Source organism: Mytilus galloprovincialis, chromosome 6 (genome assembly GCF_965363235.1).
Source record: "Mytilus galloprovincialis chromosome 6, xbMytGall1.hap1.1, whole genome shotgun sequence".
Taxonomy (NCBI): domain Eukaryota; kingdom Metazoa; phylum Mollusca; class Bivalvia; order Mytilida; family Mytilidae; genus Mytilus; species Mytilus galloprovincialis.
In genome coordinates, this window is record NC_134843.1 from 85,713,118 (window position 1) to 85,737,814 (window position 24,697).

Below are 24,697 nucleotides of genomic sequence, written 5' to 3' on the forward strand. Positions count from 1 at the left end.
ATCTTCTTTTATTAAAATACATGTAAAACTGTAAATAAACAGAAACATACAATTATTTTTCACCTGAGGTGTAATGTGTACATGTTGCATTTTCCTTTGTTAGTCAAAAAGTCAGCTGTTCAAGAACAAAACACTTTTTTGTTTTTTGTTCTAATAATTTTTCATACCAAAAAACGTTGTGGTCAAAATAAGATGCTCAGTTGATTAAGGGAAAATGTTACTCTATTTGCTTCTTAAGAAAGGTGTGGCACCATGTATCTTTGATATGCAAAATTGTGAAAAAAGTTTCTGTAAAAGAAATAAAAAGAAATGCAATACAAATTTTATATTTTTTTTATGTTTGACCAAGAACTATTATCTTTTTCTTTAATGTCTGTTTTGGAAACAGATAATCTTTCATTATGTCATCGAGCTCATTTAAGGACAATAAAATGTGATCTTTGACCTTTTCCTCTTTCTCAGTTTTCAATGTCAACTTCAGAAGATGATAAAGATCACGTAGTACAGATTCCAATACCTGAAAAGAAAAAGAAAACAATACTGATCGATATCATTAGCAACTGATTTTATTACTTCAAATGTTTGATTTGTTTATCCACAACTCCCAATAACTAAGTCTTAACTGCCATAAGACAAATATTAAAAATATGGAATGTTTTAGTCAGACTAACTTTTGCATTGGATATAAAAAAAAATCAAGATCAGGATTCACCTCTATCAAGTCACCCCTTTCCTATGGTGTTACAAAATGTGATAATGAGGACCTGCTTAACATAAGGATACCAATTGTTTAGGGTAAAATCAATGAGCACTTGGGGGGTAATTCAATTTGTTTTTTCGACTTCTGTTTTTTTTCCATGGAATTTCTGGAATTTTTTCATTATTTTTAGTTTCACAGCCTTTTTATGGCAGGGAGCACCACTAATAAAATTTCTGTTTTTCCCCATTTTTCTGGGTGCATGGCAATAATAATTTCCTTGTTTGATTTGATGGGCATCTGAGAATACTAATTGAAATTGTGTTTCATTTTTATAAATCTGAGTGATTTATAAGAATTTCAGCAAAACATATACGTTTCCTTTTCCACTTATTTTAGTTGAATACCACAATTGTCACAAGTTTTCTTTTGAAGACTCACACATATTTAATTCAGTTGTTATACTGGCAACATACCATTTCATTTCACAACACATTTATATGATTTTTTTCTTTACTTTTCCTGAAATCGGACTAACTTATTTATACTATACCTGCAACATATCTTTCCCCAGACCTTGTAATAGCATGGTAGTTAGCATTGCTGCAGCTTTTCTTACTTCAGGACTATCATCAGTCTTTAGTAAACTCTGGCAGCATTCAAATATCTAAAGATAGAAAACATTAACTACAGGGTTATCAAATCTGTCTTCAGTAAACTCTGGCAGCATTCAAATATCTATATATAGCAATATAACATTAATTACAGGGTAACTGAATACTGTAGTGCTGTATAAATTCGTTACTTAAGGATTGTCAGATCTGTCTTCAGTAATAAAAACATAAAGTGGAATTTGACAGAATTCATAACTTTTCAAGATACACAGTTCTATTTTATGAAGACTGTATTGAATATTGACCTTTAAATGTCTTTCAAGTTTTTTTTATAAATTAAGTTCTGGGACTGCTGTTTCAATGATATATACCTAAAACATATTTCTTTTATATTATATGCCAGTTTATGTTAGATTAATCTTTTAAAAAATGTTAAATCTTCATTCTAGATGACCTTTTACCTCTTTCATATGCATTTTCAATTCTTTTTTTCATGAATTTGCTAACTTATAACTTACAAAGAACCACCAAAAACTTAAAATGATAGTTTCCAAAGTAGTTTCATCAACAAAGTTTTAAGATGAGAATACTCTTACTTTATACAATTAAGTTTTCAATATTTTTTTTTTTTTGCTTTATGTCAATATTGTTGTGATAGTCCAATGCGGTCATAACTTTTAAAAATAGGTGTTTCAAAATTTGTGAAAATATGATTCTTAATTGAAAGTATAACATAACTTTATGATAATCATATTAGAAACATTATTTTGTGTGCTTTATATTTTATTGCATTACTATGTCAGACATTTTTCTGAATGTAGAAGAGAATTTTGCAATATTCTTGCATTAATCATGAAATCTTCCTATGTTAAAACATGTACCTCACGAATCACATTTCCTAGTGAAAATCTGATAACTTTACACATTTCCCCAAGATTTGATAAACTGCTAGCTCTGACTAATGAATCTTTGTCTCTAGCACCACTAAGTATAGAAGGCAGTAGAATATCTCTGTATTTTGGCGCCATATTACCTAAAAATAAATATCCAATGTTACTTTCTTACTCCTTGTAAGACTATCTACTGTATTCAATTAACAAAGATAGATATAGGAAGATGTGGTATGAGTGCCAATAAGACAACTCTCCATCCAAGTAACAATTTATAAAAAGTAAACCATTATAGGTCAAGGTATGGCCTTCAACATGGAGCCTGGCTCACACCAAACAGTAAGCTATAAAGGGCCCCAAAAAATTATGAACTACAAAGGTTTTTAATAAAAACCCATGTAGCAGTTTAGGAGCTTGTTAATCTTGTATTTGCCTAGTATTTTTATACATTATATCAATAAATAACTCAGTGTTTAAATTTAAGGTATTATTAACTGAAAAGCTGTATATTACCCAATCTTCTAGTTGTCTGAACTATGCATTCTCCAATCTTCATTCGAAGTTCAACACTTCTTCCATTTTTATCAAAATCAGCAAACTCAGAAGTTAGTTTTGGAATAACAAGGTCTGGAAATTTGTTTGCCAATAATGACAAGCCTCTAGCAGATGTTAAATACAAGTAAGAGTCTGGATGACTAAGATTTTCTTCAAATATTTTCAGGACCACCTCTTGTTTCTCCATGGTTTCGTTGTCCTTGTTCTCAATTAATTTACATAATGAAATTAACCCATGACCTCTGATAGGGATCAAAGGGTCACACAATTCTTTCAATGCCTCCTGAAAAGAGGAGTAATTTGTTTCTCTGTCCTCTGAATGGTTGTGAGACTGTGTACTGGAACCAAGGTCCTGACTATTTAAAACTTCTATCAAAGGTTTGCCTTTAGATGTTGTTTTTCCATCCAGTTTCTGTGAATCTTCAGATTTTCCCTATCAACAGAACCACAATTAGAGAGGCCCCTCATGGGGGGGTCCTAGTAATCACATAATCACCATTTTTTTGCCAATATAATCACATAATCATTAAATATTTGCTTATCTTTAGTAATCAAATAATCATAAACTAAAAATACAGTCCTAGGTAATCAAATAATCATGAAATATTTGGCTTAATAATCAAATAATCATTAAAAAAACGGCCAAGTAATCACATAATCAAAAACCCCATGAGGGCCCTCATTAGAGGATACGATTTTATTGCTTACATCAGATATGGCCAATTCAATTAACCACTTTATAACAAGTATAGCTTTAAAATTGTAGCCATAATGGGTTCAGTAGGGGATAAAGTAAAGTGCATGTTTTCAGACAGTCATCATTGAATATCTTTTATTTTACTGTACATTACAGGTCAGTTGGATCTGGCAAAGTCAACTTTTTTCTTATATATCCTTAAAATTTTCATACACACTAAAAAATTTACATTTTCAAAATATATTGTTAATAATGAAATAGTTCCTGCTTCTACATACTGGCCAACTTTTCAAAATGTTCATGTGGATTTTACGTGCAAGAGGCTCTTGCAGACCTAAAAAACCTTCAAAGGGGCCTTCAGATGTAACTTAATGTTGTTTGTTTGCTTCTTCATACTTTTTTAAAAGACTATAGCCCTTGTAAAATTAACTGATTTGTTTAAAATTGTGGACAAAATTTCTCTTTCAAAATTTCCATTTGGGAACTTTCATGGGAGAAATCCCTCATAAATAGTGACAGTTGGAAGGTATATTCTAAATTTAAATTTTTCATCATCTATAAAGCCATTGAGTATGTAATGATGTCTTTTATCATGCACTAAAACTAAAAACATGTAATAGTTTGCAAGAATGTAAATTTACAAGAAACCAACAGAAGCAAGAAACAGCATGAGAGTTGATAAAGTATCAATATAGAATCCTTCACTAAAAGATTTCAGCATAATTCGTTTTTATTTAATATCACATAATAACAAGAGGCTGTCACAACGACAGCAAACCGGATTTATTAACATTTATTTGTGTCCTGACAATATCACAAGAACCATAACTGATGAACGGTGAAAGTGAAAATTGTCAATATCAAATTTGACCTCCATTTTGTCATCAGTATCAACATATTTAAAATTTGAAAGAGCTTAGGTTGAATGGTTCATGAGTAAATGCAACAACATGAATGGAAACACCATTTTTTGATCTTTCAAGAACCATAACTCCTGAACGGTAAAAGTCAAAATCAACATTATTGAACTTGACCTCCATTTTGTCATCAGTAACAACATATTAAAATTTGAAAAGTTTTGGTTGAACAGTTCATGAGAAAATGCACGGACACGACTGGAAACGCCATTTTTCAATCTTTCAAGAACCATAACTCCTGAACGGTAAAAGTCAAAATTGTCATTCTGGAACTTGACCTCCATTTTGTCATCAGTAACATATTAAAATTTGGGAAGCTTTGGTTGAACAGTTCATGCGTAAATGCACGGACACTACTGGAAACGCCATTTTTCAATCTTTCAAGAACCATAACTCCTGAACGGTAAACGTCAAAATCGTCATTCTTGAACTTGACCTCCATTTTGTCATCAGTAACAACATATTAAAATTTGGGAAGCTTTGCTTGAACAGTTCATGCGTAAATGCACGGACACAACTGGAAACACCATTTTTCAATCTTTCAAGAACCATAACTCCTGAACGGTAAAAGTCAAAATTGTCATTCTTGAACTTGACCTTCATTTTGTTGTCAGTAACAACATATTAAAATTTGGTTGCCGCCCGCCCGACCGCCCGACCGCCCGCCGTACATCCCCAAATCAATAAACCGACATTTTTGTCACAAAAACCCGGTTAAAATTATAAACCTTTTTAATCTTTGAGGACTTTGAAAGTCTATCTGACCAGATGACACCATGTGTTGCTATGGCCACCCTGATGTCAGATGCCATCTCCTGTACTTCTACATCAGGATGGCTATCAGCCAGTCTTTGTAATAATGGCAACAATTTCTGCATATGTTCTCTATCTTCCTCTGTGCACTGAAAAAATAAGATTTTGACTTGTAGATAATCTGACTATTCATTGCTATTGAATGGTCAAAGACTTTACAAATCGTCAGGCTGACTGATATGTTGCACAGAATATTTATCAAACAGTAGAGAATTATAGAATAACTAATCGAAGAATTTAAATAGAGAAAAATATTCAACGAGTGACCAAACAACACATTAATTCACGACTGCCCGTAGAGCACGAGTTAATTTTCAGTGTTGTTCGATCACGAGTTGAATATTTTTCGATATTTGAATTCTTTACATTAGTTATTCTTTTTATTACATTGGCAAATGGCTTTTTTTAAAGGAAATAATGTAAAACATGTAAGGAAATATATCTTTTTTCAATGCATTCACAATTTGTTTTGATCCGCCGTAATTGACGTCTTGACACCGCCTATTGTTGTATGACGTCAGAGAGTGAAATAACCACGTTTATTTCACATGTGAAATTATCGGTTTTTATTTAACTGGGAAATCAGTGTAATTCATTCAAACCAATGTAATAATGGTCATTTAAATATACTGAAAAATAAAATGTAAATAAAATAATGAATACCGGTATGTTCCAAAGTTTTGAAAAATGTGAAAAAAATCCTAAAACATTCCAGTGATACATTATCTTTGTTTTAGGTTGTTTAAAAAATCCTCTTTTTTTATTCAATATCATTTACCGTGTATCATCAGTACAGCGGATATTGGTACTAATCAAGCGGGCATGATCGATTTTGACCTTACATGGTAACGAAAATCTTTGTTTTGTTCACATAATATCAATGTGTACTTCAATCTAAACATAATTGTTGTTTTAAGAAATGATTTGGTTGTAAGTTGATGATTAGAAAAGTCTCATTATTTTCCCAAAACAAGAACGATTACTAAAAACATGTACAAATACTTGTCAAAGAAGTTGGCGCTCGTCTCATCCGATATGATTCTATATCCATTGCAACTCTTTTTCTGATAGAAGGCCATTGTGTGTGCGTAATAAGTATAGCTGTTTCAATAATTGGCATTGAAATCTTTCATATATATGTTATTTTTCAAAATTTTATTCCAAAAAGAAGCGTTGTGTATGATGTATAGCTGACCACATGAATCCTTCTGTACGGTGCATAGTTAAGTTGCTGTACACCGTCCACAAAAACTTCATTTTTACACTTGTTTATTACCCAAAATGTTTCAAGGAATGAGTAATCACAAGTAGGTTTATGATTGGTAACTATTAATTTTGCCCTGTATTAGCTTTCTTTCAGACAAAACATGTAAATGGCTTGACAACTGTATCGAAATTGAAAGTTGGTGTTGACACTCACAACAATTTGCACATGTAAAAGTTAATCAGAGGAAAGTGAAAGAGAAATGTACACTGAATGAAGATAAAACAAAACAAAGATTTTCGTTACCGTGTCAGGTCAAAATCGATCATGCCCACTTGGTTAGTACCTGTACCGATGATACACTGTGTCATTTATAAATATAAAATGTCCAGTTATAAAAAGAGGTTGTTTCCTGGACTATTTATCTTTTTTACAGGATAATTGAACTGTATGTAAGAAAGAAGAACTAAATGTAAGTTATAAATGAGAAAGGAGGCATTATTTGGTCTTCTATCATTTTTTTTCTTCGTATTTTGATAGCAACAAAAGTAATGTTTCTGTTTGACTCTGACCTCTTTAGGTGAAGCTACCTGTTCACCTTAACTAATAGCTTCCACTGAAGAATTTTCAACATTAAGTTGTTCATATTTTAAATGAACTTAAAATTGATTTTTTTCCCCATAAATAAATACAATTGAAAAATAATAGAAAAATCCACTTTCAAATCAATATCAAGCTGTTACTCAATTATTTTCCATTACTTAATACACAGGCAGAAGAGGTTAATAAAAACTATCATAATCTCCCAACAACAGTTTAAACATGATGCCTTACATATTTACTTTGTACCATAAAGATTTAATATATTTTTTTCAATTTTGATTTGCATAGGAACTATTTGCAAGAGTATCTAATTATTGAAATTGAGTAAATAAACTTCCATTTTTTATTTATATTTAGGGCAGCTTATGGGCATTAAGTTTGTGGTAGATGATTACAGTGTTGCTGAATACTTTCGTTGGTTTGATTATATAAATATAACTCAGAATTCTGTCCTTTCATAGAATCCAGAGGTATGACACAAGAGTCAGACAAGTTACCTTAAACATGTATTCAATTAAATTTTAAATCATGAAGAAAGTTAAACTATTTCTATCATAATATACCTTTAATCCTCCACTGAGAACAGAAGTAATAAGTCCCATGGCCATTGTAAGTGTCTCATTCTCAAACACTGTTGTCGTTTCATCATCACATGCCTGTAAAACTTGTACTGCTCTCTCTAGCGTAACCTTAATTAAAATGGAATATGTATAAATTGGTAACAGGAAAGTTTTCCAGTTGTTGATCTTTTGTTGAAAATTATACATTAATCTCTAGATATCTTTTGGTGTATGTTTTTGGTGTGATTGGATGAGATAATAATTTGACCCCTATATTTCTTTCATATAAATACTGTTGAAACACTAATTTTCGAGGGGTTAAAATTTCATGGATTTGTCTCTTTAAAGGATTTCATTCAGATTTAATTTCATGGTTTCAAATTAATGAAAGTGATATTACATGAATGTTGAGTTTTCTGGGGGGTTATAGTTTCGATGATAGTCTTTCCAGGAAATTAACGAAATTTAATCCTCCACGAAAATTTCTGCTTTTACAGTATACACTGCTGGTAAAATATTTTTCAAATTCTTGTTATTCTTTGTGTTGGGTGGGGATTGATTGTCCTTGTCTAAAATTGTTGTAAAAATACATTAGTGACACATCTCCATTAATCCCAATAGGGAGTGTACACAGATTCCACTGTATCCTCACAGCTCTCCAATTTTGTATCTTTGTTTTTTCATATTTTTATATACGATACATTTTCTACTAAAAAGGATGTCATGTATATAAATGCCAAACTGATGAAACAAAGGGAAAGATTTTTTTCTATGAATCTTATACTTACTTCTACAAAATCCAGAGTCTGTTGTGTGTTTGTCAGACATGAGGGACCAATACTTTCACATAGACTGGCCAATAAATTAAGGATATGGATCTTCTTACTGCAAAGGTCGTTATCAAGGACATTTCTACCATGTGGAAGCTGCACTGATGGTTCAGTTATTTCTTCTTTGATTATACTACTCAATTCCTGAAACGAAATAGTTGTCAGTAGTACAGATATAGTCCAAAATATAAACAGTTACACAATTTATGACAATATAGGTAATGGCTGTTCCATTAAAACATATATGGTACCCAAGGAAACCACTTTAAAAATGGAATAATCCCCTATATCATTGGGTTTCATGTACTGTTTTCATGGAACAGCCCAAAGAATTTTCAATAAAGGTTTCTATGATATGGATATATGAAGGAATTTAACCCAGTCTTCCTAACATGACAGCAGAATATATTACAGTATAAATAAAGAGGAAATGGTATGATTGAACAATGAGATAACTATCCACTAGAGACCAAAGGACATAGAATGTTAACATCTAAAGGTCACCATTTTAAAGGCTATTTTATTGCTCATCATTAGTACATTCAAAATTTAAGGATTATCAAACTTGGAAGTTTAAATAAAATTTAGAAAATAACCTCAATATAACATTTTTTCGACATCATTCCAAACTACCAACATGACCAAGCAATGTACAAATTACTAAATCTTCAGTCATGCATAACATGAAAGAGTGTGAACCAATATATTGATATGTGTTGCACTGCACAAGTTGATTATTGTATTTAAATTATATCAATTGTCTTAGAAATAAATTTAAATGTTGAACTAAACCAGGACGCTCAACTGTTTAACATATTGTACATAGAATGAACTGCTTACCTTCATCATATACAAGAAGAAATCTCCAGTAAGACCACATGTCTGTAAGTCTTTCAGTAGCTCTAAAATACCATCTGAGCAATTCTGACTTATATCTTGCCTAGAATTATATAAAACAAGAGTGAACAAGCTGAAATTTCTCGCCTTCTTTACTTATCATTAATATCATGTTGATACATGTAGTCCTAAATATAAAGCTTTACTTCAACTGTGACATAAACTTAACATTAACCAAGAAAACTAAATATTGACCAATGAACCATGAAAATAAGGTCAAGGTCAGATGAACAATCCCATGCAGACATGTACAGCTAACAATTCTTCCATACAACAAATATAGTTTACCTAATGCTTATAGTTTAAGACAAACAAATCAAAACACAAAACTTAGCACTGAGCAATAAACCGTGAAAATGAGGTCAAGGTAAAATAAAACCTGTGCGACTGACATGTAGATCATAATATATTTCTTTACACCAAAAATAGTTGACCTATTGCATATAGTATTAGAAAAAAAAGACTAAAAACTCAAAAACTTTGACCACTACACCATGAAAATGAAATCAAGGTCAGATGACATCTACCAGCTTGACATGTACACCTCACAATCATTTCATACTGCATACAGTATAAGAAAAACAGACCAAAACACAAAAACTTAACTATAACCACTGAACCATGAAAATGAGGTAAAGGTCAGATGACACCTGCCAGCTAGACAAGTACACCTTATAGTCCTTCCATACACCGAATATACTAGACCTATTGCTTATAGTATCTGAGATGTAAACTTGACCACCAAAACTTAACCTTGTTCACTGATCCATGAAATGAGGTCATGGTCAAGTGAAAACTGAGGACCTTGCAAGGTACACACATACCAAATATAGTTATCCTATTACACATAATAAGAGAGATTTTATAATTACAAAAAATCTAAAAAAATTTCAATTAGTTGCTGAACCATGACAAAAAAAAAAGGACATTGGACATGTGACTGAGGAAAACTTCGTAACATGATGCATCCATATACAAAGTATGAAGCATCCAGGTCTACCCCCTTCTAAAATATAAAGCTTTTAATCACTATCCCTATGTCAAGCTTTCAGCAACAAAAGTTGCAGGCTTGACATTCATTGTCTACCTATATCATAACAAATTGTTCTTTGTTTAAGAAAATGGAATGCTGATCTTTTGAAATAGAAATACACAGTATTAAAAGAATAAAAGATCATGGAACCTCTCACACATTCTTTTTTTTTAATAATTCCCAAGGATAGCTTGTGAACAGTTGAACCAAATTTGAATATAATAGGTTTAGGAATATTACAACAAAAAGAATGTAAACTGAACAGCCAAAACCATTTAGTGTCAGCTTTTTACCAGGGGAATTAACTCTAGTTAAATAGTTACTTACTCTTCCTTCTGTCTAGTGACTATAACAATGCCTCCTCCATTAGCTGGAGCACACATAAGGTTTGGATGTAAATAGATCATGTCCTGTGTAGATGGGGTATCCAATAACAAAGGGAACTAACTCTAGTTAAGGTATAACTTACACATCCTTCTTTCTGGTGACTATAACAATGCCTCCTCCATTGGCTGGGGCACACATAAGGTTTGGATGTAAATAGATCATGTCCTGTGTAGATGGGGTATCCAATAACAAAGGGAACTAACTCTAGTTAAGGTATAACTTACACATCCTTCTTTCTGGTGACTATAACAATGCCTCCTCCATTGGCTGGAGCACACATAAGGTTTGGATGTAAATAGATCATGTCCTGTGTAGATGGGGTATCCAATAACAAAGGGAACTAACTCTAGTTAAGGTATAACTTACTCATCCTTCTTTCTGGTGACTATAACAATGCCTCCTCCATTGGCTGGAGCACACATAAGGTTTGGATGTAAATAGATCATGTCCTGTGTAGATGGGGTATCCAATAACAAACACTGTAGATACTGTAGAGACTTGGTTTTGGGGTATTGCTTCAAACTAGTGGTTAAAATTTCATGAATGGCTGACCTATGAGATAAAAAAAGGACTAATGAAAATTTGAATCAGATTTTACAATATTATTTGTAAAGCTTTAAACCTTAACCTTAACCGTAAGGCATAATCTCCTCATTTACAATTAACCTTTAGTTAATGAGTCATGTTTTCCTTCAAAATGCTTTGAAAATATAAGTTACCATGAGATTTTTTATCATGTTTTAACTGCTATACCTTAATTACAATTTTACAAGCATCTCAGTTTTAGGCCAAAAGATGCAACTCCTTGTACTGATTTGCATAAAATCACAAAAGAAACCACAAATTAAATACTACGATTTATTTGTAATCAAGAACCGATTGTCCAAATATTAAAACTTTAATAAACAAGCTTTCAATGATGAAATTTAAAGTGTCACGGTACTGTGAAGTCCTAATATCTGAAATACTTTCGTCCTGTTATCTCAGATTTAAAGCAGATATAAATAGTAAATCTTAAATTAAATGTTCTAATGTTAGTAGATAAAATTATGCAGCTATTATATTCCTTTTTTATGTTTATCAACCATCTTTATAAAACAGAAAAAAATTGTTAAAACAGATTGCACTGCATCTGAGAGTCTCTTTAACATGTTTTCTAACACAATCAGGAGGTTCATAAAGATTAGATGAATCAAATATCAAAATGTGGACAGTTGAAAGATTATGCATACTTGAGATGTGAAATTCCTTGCTGTGAAAAACAGTATAGTTGAAATAATGGCTGTAACACTGGTGTAAGGTAGGTACACAACGTACTGTTAGGTTCTGTACAAGCCACAAAAACCTGAAATGTTTATAAAACTTAGAATAGGTTAATGTATAAAAAAACAAAGAACAGGTGAATGGTAATAAAAACAAAATGATGAAAAGTTGTTTTTGTTTCAGTTAAATTTTTCAAATAATTTTTATTTATATACCGTAGAGAAAATTTGAAATGGACCAAATCAGGATCAATAATTGTCAGTGATGGTCATAATTCTTCATCAGACAGTAACAAAAACTGGATATTGTATGTATAGAACTCTCATTCTTCCCTTAAATAGGACGAAAATCTTATAAAGGAGGAGCAAAAGATACCAAAGTGACAGTCAAACTCATAGATCGAAAATAAACTGACAACACCATGGCTAAAAAAGAAAAAGACAAATAATAGTTCACAAGAAACAACATAGAAAACTAAAGACTAAACAACCATGGCCAACAAAAAAATGGGGGTGATCTCAGGTGCTCCGGAAAAAATTTCTAAATACATAACTGTTGCTTACCTTGTGAATATCTTCAATACAAAGTGATAAAGACTGCTCGTCAACAATAATCTTCTGTGTGTCGCTGATCTCATAAACTGTGAAACATTTAATGGATATTCAAATAAATATTCAAACTATATTTTGTTTTCCATAATAAAACATTGTTATATATGGAATAATTCACTAAATATACTGTGTATCTAGTAGTAGAATATACTGTCAGAATATTTAAATTCTAAAGAGTAAAATAAATGGTTTTAACTCTTTAAAAGATATTCTTCTTAATATCAAGCTATTCCTATAATCTGTATATCTTTCAAACATAGCAGTCTAACCCCTGGAGTCAACCTACCTAAAACTTGGTTTAAAGTTTATTCAAATTAATTTTTTTTTTATTTTTGCATTGCCTTTTTGGTATTAAGTAGAGACATGTCCATAATAAAAGCTTGCCAAATTTTCAAATGATTATTTTACATATCTCTGAGCCAAGTCAGGAGAATTGGTTGACATATTTTACGAAGGATATATATCAACATTCTGAATAATGTCTTTTATAATACCATTACAAACACTATATTACAAAATTATTCATTTAAAAGAAATTTGTATGTAGAAAGATGATAGTCTGTAAAATTAAATCTCTTTCCAAACCCTGTTAACATGGCAAAATATGTTCCTACATGCAACAAAGCAATATCTGAAATTACTTATGTCAATTATCAGACCTATGTATCCATGAAATATTGCCTTGTGCTTACCATTATCCTGTGTACATGACAGAATTGGCTTTAGCAGAGGTTTGATGATATACTTCTCAGTCAACTCAGGGGAACTGGTGGACATATTTACAATAGTACTACAGGCTACACGTAGAAAGTGTTTGGCTATCTGTTTATTGGGTTGGTGAAGTAAAGAGAGTATCTGCAAAATAGAAGAATATTCAATATGTGCTGAAATATGACTAAATACATATTCATGTGTAATAAACATACAAGGGATTCAGGAAAGACTAAATATGACTAAATACATATTCATGTGTAATAAACATACAAGGGATTCAGGAAAAACTAAATTAGGAATTTCCACTTTGGACACGTTTGTTTGGTATTTTAGATAAATACCAAATGACTGAACACAATGAAATTGATTTCGCATCCGAAACCGCTGTTAAAAAATTCTAAATTAGGAGTAAACCAGATGCCCCTCAGGGCGCAGCTATATACGACCGCAGAGGTTGAACCCTGAACAGTTGGGGCAAGTATGGACACAACATTCAAGCTGGATTCAGCTCTAAATTTGGATTGTGATTAAATAGTTGACACAGCATAGGTTTCTGACACAGAATGAATGTGGTCTAATGAACTTAAAATTTTTGTTTGCCTTTGAGCAATTCACAATGCTGTTGAATATTAATCCTCTAAAAAAAATGTTTGAAGAAATTTTCTTTTTTATTTATGAAATCTGAAATGAGAAAAATTGAACCCCCCCCCCCTCCGCCCCCACCCAATTTTTTTTTTCACATGCCCCTTTCCCTTATTCCAAAACTGATCTCAATTCAAATTTCTAATGGAGTTTGCAACAATAACTACTCATTTAAATACAATCAATCCCAACCTTCCTTTTATGGTCATAAACCTTGTGTTTAAATTTCAATGATTTCTATTTACTTATACTAAAGTTATAGTGCAAAAACCAAGAATAATGCTTATTTGGGCCCTTTTTTGGCCCCTTATTCCTAAACAGTTGGGATCTCAACTCCCAAAATCAATCCCAACATTCCTTTTGTGTTGATAAACCTTGTGTTAAAATTTCAATGATATCTATTAACTTATACCAAAGTTATAGTGCAAAAACCAAGAATAATGCTTATTTGGGCCCTTTTTTGGCCCCTAATTCCTAAACAGTTGGAACCAAAACACCCAAAATCAATCCCAACCTTCCTTTTGTTGTCATATACCTTGTGTCAAAATTTCATTGATTTCTATTTACTTAAACTAAAGTTATAGTGTGAAAACACAGAAAATGCTTATTTGGGCCCTTTTTGGCCCCTAATTCCTAAACGGTTGGGACAAAAACTTCCAAAATCAATCCCAACCTTCCTTTTATGGTCATAAACCTTGTGATTAAATTTCATACATTTCTATTCACTTAAACTAAAGTTATAGTGCGAAAACCAAAAGTATTCAGACAACGACGACGACGAGGACAAGGACGACAACGACGACAACGTGATACCAATATACGACCAAAAAATTTTTAATTTTTGCGGTCATATAATAATTTGAACAAGTGTTTTTTTCACCCTTTTTGAAAAGTAAAATACTATTGTCAATAGAAGGACAAGGTGTTAAAAAAGTCAATGTCCTAACTCTGTACCATTGTGTAAAAAGTTATTCTATATGTATAATTTATTAAAAATTCTTGATGTATATATACCTGAGGTGAGACTAGTTTGTAGTATTCTTCAGTAGATGAAGACATTTTTGGACAACTTGCTATAACCTTGGCAACAGCATCAAATCTCCTCCAATCAGCTATCAGATTACCACTGACATCAGCAACTAACAAAAACAATTTAGCCTGTTAATAATGTATTGTTAATAATGTATTAGAGAATTACTGTGAGTTAAGAGATACAAGCTATACAGTGGATATATTAATATTTGTTAGATATCAATTTTCGTTGTTTTCATGGGTAATGGTGAGCCATAAAATTCAAATGTTCAACATATTACAAATTTTCTATCAGGTTTTCTGCAGACATTTGCAAAACCAAGAAATCACATACTGTGGATTCATTTATTTTCGTGGGCACCAATTTTTCGTGGATTGCGGAAAACTTGCATGTTCTTGGATATTCAATTTCGTGCCGAAATCTGCATACAAGCCTATAGAAAATTTGATATCAATTTCGTGGTTCACCTGTTCCAACGAAATCCACGAAAATTGGTATCCAACGAATAATAATGAATACACAATACCCACAAAAAGGCAAATTTTCTGTAATTCACACATATTGGTACATTGCACCCACGAAAATAAATTAATTCACCAGAGCTCCAGATAAGAATTCAGAAATTGGGTTTTTTACCCACCATTTTCTTATATAATTGGGTGATAAAGTTTTTTAATTGCATTATCAATTCCAATTCACCCCTCATGTTAATATCAAATTGGGGTTTTCACCACCAAGCTCCTGAATGTATTGGGTTTTTTCATCAACACAATATTGAATATTAAGGCAATATCAACCCCAGATTTTTTTCCATCTTAAATATGTTTCTTTCTTTGTTTAGCTGTTTTATTTGGTTTATTCACTGAGGAGCAATTGTAGGTTTAATTTGTGTCCCGTTCCAAACCTTCTGCCAGTTTTGTTTTTTCTCACAAAAACGGATATGTGTATTCACAGGCACTCGTCTTGCACCTTTATATAATAAATTCTGAGACCAGTGCCTGTGTGTGTATTCATTAATTAACCGTAAAATGAAAAAAAAAAATACTACATAAACTCTAATTATACTTGAATATTTTTGGTTTATTCAATTTATATAAATCTGGGTTTAGTTGTCTTTTATTAGAACTTTTGGTTTCTCATGCTTTATCATGTCATAATTGATTTGGCCTTTCACTTTTCCAACTGATTTCGTTTTTGACGAAACCCCGTGTTTATTAGCAATGTTCTCTTTAGAAGGTATGCACACACGCCCGTGCTTTCGATGGACGCTTCCTAAAACACTGGCTGAGTCTTGTTATCATAACTTTCCCTCAGCTTTTCAAAAGAAGCAGAAAACATGCTTCTATCTAATATTTTTACCAGACATTCACTTTCGTTTTAATTCAATGTATGTTATGATAAATCTCGAGCAATGCAAAAAAAATATGCCAAATGACACACGCTAATTGGATAAACGCAGAGAAGACCGAAATGTTTTCAAAAACACGTGTACCTACCTATTGAGCAACGGAAAACTCCAACAGGAACCCATTTCAGCTACTTGATGCAGGGATCTATTTATAGATTGAAAGGAAATTTCCAATTATAAATATTATAAACATAGATTTACGCGACGACTGTAAACAGATAAGGGTAAATAACACAAACAGTAGCCAATTAAAGGGTTGAGAACTCATGGATTGGGCATATAATTGGGTTTTCCTTTGAATTAATTGGGTTATTGAACCCTGCAATGGGCAATTGCATTGGGTTTTTTAATTATTTGTATTGTGTGATCACGCCAATACGCAGCTTATCTGGAGCTCTGATTCACAGTAACAGATATATTAGTGTAACACTAAAATTGAGTCAAATTAAATCAATCTATTATATGATTGAAAGATTTAAAGTTATGCATGTTGTAAAACAAAGCAGTTTAAGTTTAATTTATTTCATTTAGTCATACCTGCATTACCCAGCATTCCATGTAAAACATGGTGAACACCTTGTGGTTTCATCAGAATACCAGTAAGCAACTGGCCACAGATCTTCCTTAACCAAACTGGTGCCTTAATCAGTATTGGTTTAACCTGTCGGTTCACTCCGTCACCCTGAAATACATATACATAATATAGAAATCATTATCAGCATAGTTACTTCGATGCCATTTTAGTATCTGAACAATTAACTGTAAATAATAAAAAGGTAATTAATCATTCGCTAATACATCAATGCTCTTCTATCAAATACATATAATATCTACTTTGATTTCCATTTTCTGACCTTTGAAAATTAAAGGATGAATTTCAATTTAATATAATTTATAAACCTACTACAGAGTCAAAGTTTTTAAATGCTTGAGTACTAAAATTAAAAATTAATGATTTTTTTTTAAATGTCTTAGTTTCCTCGTTATTGGCTTAAGACCACAATTAATTCTCTTTGTTCATGACCAGGGAATATAGTTCCTGTGTATCATATGGGGTATTTTTTCTGGAGTTTTCTTGCTACTGTTTTCTTGGTCTTGAAGCAGTAAAATTTATTTCAAGTTTGAACTGGTGTAATTTGACTATTAGGAAAAAATACATTTATACAACAAATTGTAAAAAGAATCGTGATCTGAGGCCTTTTATTTGAACATGTTGAATTACAACACTTTATCCTATTTATTGATTAGGTGTATAAAAAAATGTTGATTTTAGACCTTCTGTACTGGCTGTTTACCAGGGCCTCCTTGTAACACCATAAGTTCCCTCACAAGCAATGGCTGACTGATTTTCTCCAGTAAATTGCTCAAACTTTTCTCACAAAAGTCTACATCTTCCTTGGATAAAACACTTCTTTTGTTTTCTTGTACTTTGTTTTTTCCTAACTCACATTCCAACTCTGAAATTTTAGTGTCAGAAACTTTTCCAGTGCAGATTTGTTTTTCTTGGACTTTGCTAGTGCCTTGACCAATCTGTCCACTGAGAGTCATATCTACAACGGTTGCAGGTGTCCATTTTTCTGATGACATTTTGCTTGCATTCTTTTCAGTATTCAAATCATGTGATTGTGTTTTTTCTGCACTGTTAGTTTCTTGTGAAGGCTTTGCTTGATTTTGCACTATTTTTTGTCCATTAACAAGTTGCAACAGAGTGGCAAGAATATCTCCCAAATGTCTTGAAAGAATTAAGGTTCCTAAACTCTCAATTTTACAGCATTTCAATAAAACGTGAAGACATTTAATCATTCTTAAATCTTTTTCTATGCAATCAATATTTTTATCTTTTGTTTGAAGGTCAATCACTTCCCAAAACCCTGATCGTTGGGTCGCTTGCAGTCCTACCCCTTCCTGTAAGTAAGGACTTATCCCAAGGACTATGATAAACTGAATGGTTGTCAAAACTGTTTTCTGCTGTGCTACACTTAAAGTGTCAGGAGACAGGGGAGGAGCTTGAGATGGTTTCAGTTCACTCCCTTGGCTTGCTAGTTTTGCTTCCTGTTCTTTCTGAAAAATGATCATTGTTTTTTCTATGGATGAACAAAGTAATTCTAACACTTTTAAACATAGACAAGTAAAAGTCCATCTGAGTTCAAATCCTGTTTTCACTGTCTCTGTGTGACCAATGTTTTTAAAGTATGCATTAAGTTCATGGAACTTGTCTTTCTTGATTTCATGGAAAAACTTATCTATGCATGAATTCAGCAGGAGATCAAAAGTGTTCAGATTACTTGTATCTGAAATTGAAATAAAAGTTTTAGTGCAGTTTGATATTATATATATAACAAAAGTCAACTAATACAGTGCACAGAATGTATATGATTCGCAAAGACTTTTTTCACATCAAATAATTAAAGTTTGTTTAAATAATGTCACATACCCCTTCATCCCTTCATGCCTTTTGGGAATCTTAAGGTGAAGATTTAATCAATGGAAACACAGCTGTTGGTAACTTTAATGATGTTCATTACCACAATAGATTAATTCACTATGTTCAAGAAAATCAGTTTAATTTCGGTTGAAATTCTCTTATAAAGTGTGCTTCCTTTGCAAGTCATTCATGGCATTTGTGTTTAGAAGAGTAACTAGTATTTTTTGCATGTTTCCAAATGTATGCTCACATGTGAAATTTAAAGGATCTACCTTTGATTTATCTCCCCTTACTATTATCTGACACATTAAATAATGTACATGTATATCATTGACAAATGCAACACATCACCATTTTTTCATCTTTCATTTTAACTATACTAACTGTCCTGAATATCAAGGTATCAAAAAGAATGCCACTTAAGTTTGTATCAGAACATTAAACTTATTATCATTCCAGTTTCCTCCACAAATAAAAACCGACCACCACAAAATAGCACAATAATGTTGGAAGTGGCATTAAACACCAATCAAACAATCATAATTATTACCATAGAGGGAAATGTGAATTTGTGCTGGGAACATATGTTTCTGGTCATGTAAATAGTCCTACAATAAATAAATTTGACAAATCAACCCATCTTACCATTGTCAGTATTTTGAGTTTGTGAAGCTGGTGTTGTCAGATGTTTCAGAGCTTCTAAAACTAAACCTGGATCAGAAAGTGTGCTATCCATCTTCAACTTGATATTCTGTAATATATAATTAAATGTAAATGAATAATTTGTTTGATAGATATAATTTTAAAGTTTCAAGTTTAAACAACATAATCATAGTACATACTATAAAACATCATGATATTACCATGATTCAAGTATGAGTAATACAGGTCTTGGTCAGCAAGAAAGACAAACTTGTGAACACACAACAGATGAAATAAATCTGGGACGTACCCATCCTTATACAGAAGCGGGAAATACAGATATAGATATTAATAATCAAAAGATGAAGTGAAAATGCTTTCAAAACTGAATGTTAAAATTTTTTAATTAAATAGTCATTAATGATAAAAAAAAATTGTGAAAACTTTCTGTGAAGTTATAATCAAGAGGGAGCGTCTTTTTACCACAGAACTTAGAAATATAAATATTTCAGACATTATTAGTGTGGTATTGTTCATTCTTTTTATAATTTGCATTTATAATTCAAATAAATTTAATTTTTCTACTATGGGTCGACTCACTTTTGCTATGCCCCCAACTGAATGGCTAATAATTGGGATCATAATTAAGATTATTTATATTTGTGAAATTTATATTCTTAAAACATTTCAATTTGTTTTGTGCTTTTTAATTCATTTTTGAAAATGTTCAGATGCATTAACATGATTAACATGAATAAGTAACTTAATTCTGGTAACCAATTTTATTTTTCTTCCCTTTTTTTTTTATTAATTTTATGTTAAAGAGTTGTTACAATAAACAATCAAATACTTTTAAAAAGATATCTGAAGTTGTCACAGGACAGTATTATTTCAGTTGAATAATAGCATAGTATAAGTGTGTTTTTTAATTGTATAGAAGTTCAAGTTCAAGATCAAGTTAGATGACTGTGTTTGGTTCAACTGAAGCTTTATATCGAAAAAAAACTGGTATATGCAGCATTTACATGTAGTTCTATATTTTTTAGTCCTAAATTAATGTTGACCTTCTTCTTCTTGGTATAAGCCTCCTTTAATTAGGAGCACCTCCAAATATATATGGAGTTTTCCCTTAACTTAAAAAAATTTTAAAATGATAAAACAAAATTTCCAACATATGTACAGCACATATAAATAAACAATAAACAATAGAAATGTCATGCATGGCATATTTACATGGACCTTTTTATTACAAAATATTCTACCATACAAGTATATTCACTTAAGTATGTGACTTAGTTTTATTTATATTTAAAATTATGTTTCATTTGAATTTGCTTTTAATATGAATAAAATGTACATTAAAAGGAGGTTTCATTTAATAAGATCTATGTATTAAAATAATAATAGGTTAAGATGTAAGAATTTAACCACTGACCTTAAGCAAGTTCAGTGACAATTAAAGTACCAAAATTTAATCAAATTTACCAATACTGGCACTTGCCTTAATCACCAATCAAGCCAATTAACATGATGTTTAAGTTTTAACACCTGAGACATCAAATACATTTAACTGAATTAATTTACCTTAAATATATTCTGTCAGGTGGCAATAAAAAATAGAATGATGACAGCAGTCTTCCTGTTCTAATTATTGTCAAGTAATTTCAAGAATACAACTTTTATATTAAATAAAATTAAAGATTAAAATGTGAGCCAATGATAACCATCCTTTTAGGTGAAAAATTAAAAGTATTGTCTTATAGGTTTATTAATTAAAGTTTTTAAACAGAAAAATGTAATTACACATGCAGTCAGGGGTACTACTTGTACAACTTATTTTTATTTACTTGAAGAAGTAAAAAAAAAATATACACATATAAGTAAATAAATAATGCTTGAATAATCTCTTCTACAAGTAAAAATATCTGAATGTCTAAGGGACATAACTCAGCCAATATTTTTGTTTCCCTATACAAGTAAATAAAATTCACTTGTATAAGTATCCTACAAATTTACTTATATAAGTATATTAATATTACTTCTTCAAGTAATTAAAAATAACTTGTTGTACAAGTAGTACCCCTGACTGACATGAGAAATAGTGGTTCTTTCTGCCAATCAAGTCAATATGATTATTCATAGCGTGAATTACTAAAATCTGTAAGATAAAAAAAAAAATTGTAGAAAAACATGTATGGCCAACTAAAATTAATTAGTAGATTTTCATCCAAAGTTTTGAAAAAATAGGGCGGGTGGGAGGATTTTATTTTTTAAATTTTATATTAATATGAAACCTTCTTGTGACCTGAACTTTATATATATACAAGTGTTATAATTAGCTAATACCATATACATGTGTAAACATGTATAAAGAATCATGCATAATTTTTCAAATTCTTAAAATAAATATCTCTGATTGGCAACGACTGTTCTACATGCAATTGCTACTTAGTTAATATAGAAACCTATTTCCAGTAAACAGTAAAATCATGGAGGAATTCTCTGTTCAGTTGGACTACTTTTTAAGCGATGGTTTGTAGTCCCCATAAAATTATGCAAATGCAATGGTATGCAACACAAGTATTATATGAATAAAATAAGAACTCAAACAGTGTTGGCAATAGCAGGGTTGTGCTTTTAAGATTCTCAAGTTATGCAAGACTGAAGCAAATATAATTACAATGTAAAACATGAAGTTGTTTAATGACTCTTTTAAGGATATTTTGTATTTTAAAACAAAAACAATAGCCATGGATAAATCTAAGGGCTTTCTATGACACAATGTGTTTGTTTGCCGACTTTTTAAACTCAATATACGGTCATAGATCTAACAAGTTCGTGCTTTTGTCAGTTTCTTTAATCCATTTATGTTTTTTTCTTGCGCTTTTGAAATCTTTCAGAGTCCAAATTTGCTGACACAAAGTCAATGTTTTATTTATAAAAAAAACCACGGTTTTCTGATGCCAGAAATTTCCAATTTGTGACATACCCTGATTTGCGTTCTTGGACACAGCGTATTACTCGTAACCCGAATATTTCATGCCTTTCTGGTAATCTATCTCTATTTTCCGTAGATGATATTGTCATCATTGAGCAGCAGAATTTATCAACGAAATCATTTTAAAGTACTCGAAACAAGAAATATGAAAACCGAAATTTGAAACAGGAAGTTCAAATGAAACGAAATTATTGACGGTTACAGGTAACGGAAATGCCCAAAATCCGGAAATCGTAAATTTTTCAAAATAAAAAAAATTGGAGCGGGACGATTTCAGAGGGGCGTGCGGGGATGAAAATCTATCAATTAATTTAAATGGCCTATTATTTATAAATCAAAATATTTTTATATAAAGTTTTTACTGTTAAACAACATATCTAATAAAACTTTGCTCAAAACTATTTTTTAAAACAATGCATTAGTTAAAGTGTCTCAAAAATTTGTCAAACATGTCAATCTTCAAATGTAAAAATAAAAATGCCAAATAACAAAAAAGTTATGATAATTTTTATCTCATCCAGTTTAACATGTTTCATAATCCTTATGTCATTGGTGTAACGAATGCATGTCGTTTCGTAACCTGGTCGTTTCATACCTGGTCGACTCGTAACTAGGTTGATTTGTAACTGAGACGTTTCGTACCTGGTGAAGTTATATATATGGTTATAAAGTGTTAGTTTAAATTTATTAGTTTAAGAGACATCACTTTGTTGTTCTTTGCATGTTTATACTGGCATATCAAGTTCTGTCTAAACAAAGCTTCACAGGGTAGGTGGGAGAAAAGTAAAGTCATTGAGACATTTTGATCTCCACATACATATATGTAGTGAAAAAATTTAAACCAGACTTTGTTTTCATACAGATTGCAGAGAATGAAATATGTGACAAATTATCTGCATCACACACAGCCTTAGAGGTTGTACAACTCGCAAAAGATGTCAAGCGCTTAGGTGTTCCTTTTGTAGTTATAGGCTCCAATATCGTCAGACTAAAAACAAGAAACATGAAAGAAACAACTTATGATAAAAAAAAAAAAAGAAGATTAATAAGAACTCAGCAACATAAAGATGAGTGGTGTCAAGTATTGGAGACATCAAAGCACGTGGCAGACGACTTTATACTTTTGATAAAGACGGGGTACATCTAAATGATGATGGACAATTTAAATTCTTCTGTTCTATTCGCATGTGTGCAAAACTGTACTTTAAGTGTAAAATTATGGGCATTCAATTTTTTAATAAATAAATATAAATATATATGTACATCGATAGGTCTTTTTATTATTTTTTAACTAACCTACGACTTATATTATTATTATATATTGATATAAGGTTACAAAAAGTCTTAGGGACGAAACGACCTAGTAAGTTACAAATCAACTAGTTACAAAACGACCTGCATCCGATTCCCAGTGTAACCTTTCAGTTAGAAGAAATAATATAATTCATAATTCTCTATGATTATTAGATTTGCATTTAATAAAGACATTTCAATGTTCTGTTGTATATTTCAGTAGTGTTATTAGACTTGTCGTGTAGTCCTGTGGTATATTTTGAGTGTTCTGTGGTATTTTGTTGTAAAAAGACGCTATCAAAGACTTGTAAATTAAGACTTACTTAACCTGTTAACAAACAGTCACTTGGTTTTATGTTTACTTTGCAACACTCTAAAAATATATTTTTATCAATACAGTTTACTTTTCAACTGTTGTTATTAAACATATTTTATATGCATTATTTAATCAGAAACTACTTTAATTTGGTCTAGTTACAAAACGACCTGCATCCGATTCCCAGTGTAACCTTTCAGTATAAAAGAAATAATATAATTCATAATTCTCTATGATTATTAGATTTGCATTTAATAAAGACATTTCAATGTTCTGTTGTATATTTCAGTAGTGTTATTAGACTTGTCGTGTAGTCCTGTGGTATATTTTGAGTGTTCTGTGGTATTTTGTTGTAAAAAGACGCTATCAAAGACTTGTAAATTAAGACTTCCTTAACCTGTTAACAAACAGTCACTTGGTTTTATGTTTACTTTGCAACACTCTAAAAATATATTTTTATCAATACAGTTTACTTTTCAACTGTTGTTATTAAACATATTTTATATGCATTATTTAATCAGAAACTACTTTAATTTGGTTACTTATAACTTTGTTGTCGTCTTGATGTCAGATCAAAATAAAATTAAATTAAATTTTATGCAGGATGACAAGAAACACGTGTTCGATCCAGCCTTGTTTATATTTTACTTTATCC

General features: G+C 31.2%; 1 protein-coding gene across 2 annotated transcripts; it reads right to left on the reverse strand.

The window, feature by feature from the left end:
• Window positions 1–317: 317 nt before the first annotated feature.
• Window positions 318–24,681, reverse strand: LOC143080560 (transport and Golgi organization protein 6 homolog). Of its 2 annotated transcripts, none has more exons than XM_076256456.1 (17): window positions 24,585–24,681; window positions 19,439–19,544; window positions 17,644–18,659; window positions 16,906–17,050; window positions 14,942–15,066; window positions 13,264–13,426; window positions 12,524–12,600; window positions 11,930–12,042; window positions 11,064–11,249; window positions 9,221–9,320; window positions 8,339–8,524; window positions 7,554–7,679; window positions 5,099–5,272; window positions 2,715–3,189; window positions 2,193–2,344; window positions 1,251–1,364; window positions 318–517 (listed from the first exon to the last, which is right to left on the reverse strand). In XM_076256456.1, exons 2-17 carry the CDS (start codon window positions 19,527–19,529, stop codon window positions 335–337), a joined length of 3,426 nt encoding a protein of 1,141 aa, XP_076112571.1. In that variant the 5' UTR covers window positions 19,530–19,544; window positions 24,585–24,681; the 3' UTR covers window positions 318–334. The 2 variants fall into 2 exon arrangements, with proteins under 2 accessions (XP_076112571.1, XP_076112572.1); XM_076256457.1 differs by lacking the exon at window positions 24,585–24,681 and adding an exon at window positions 22,425–22,565.
• Between the last annotated feature and the right edge of the window lie 16 nt (window positions 24,682–24,697).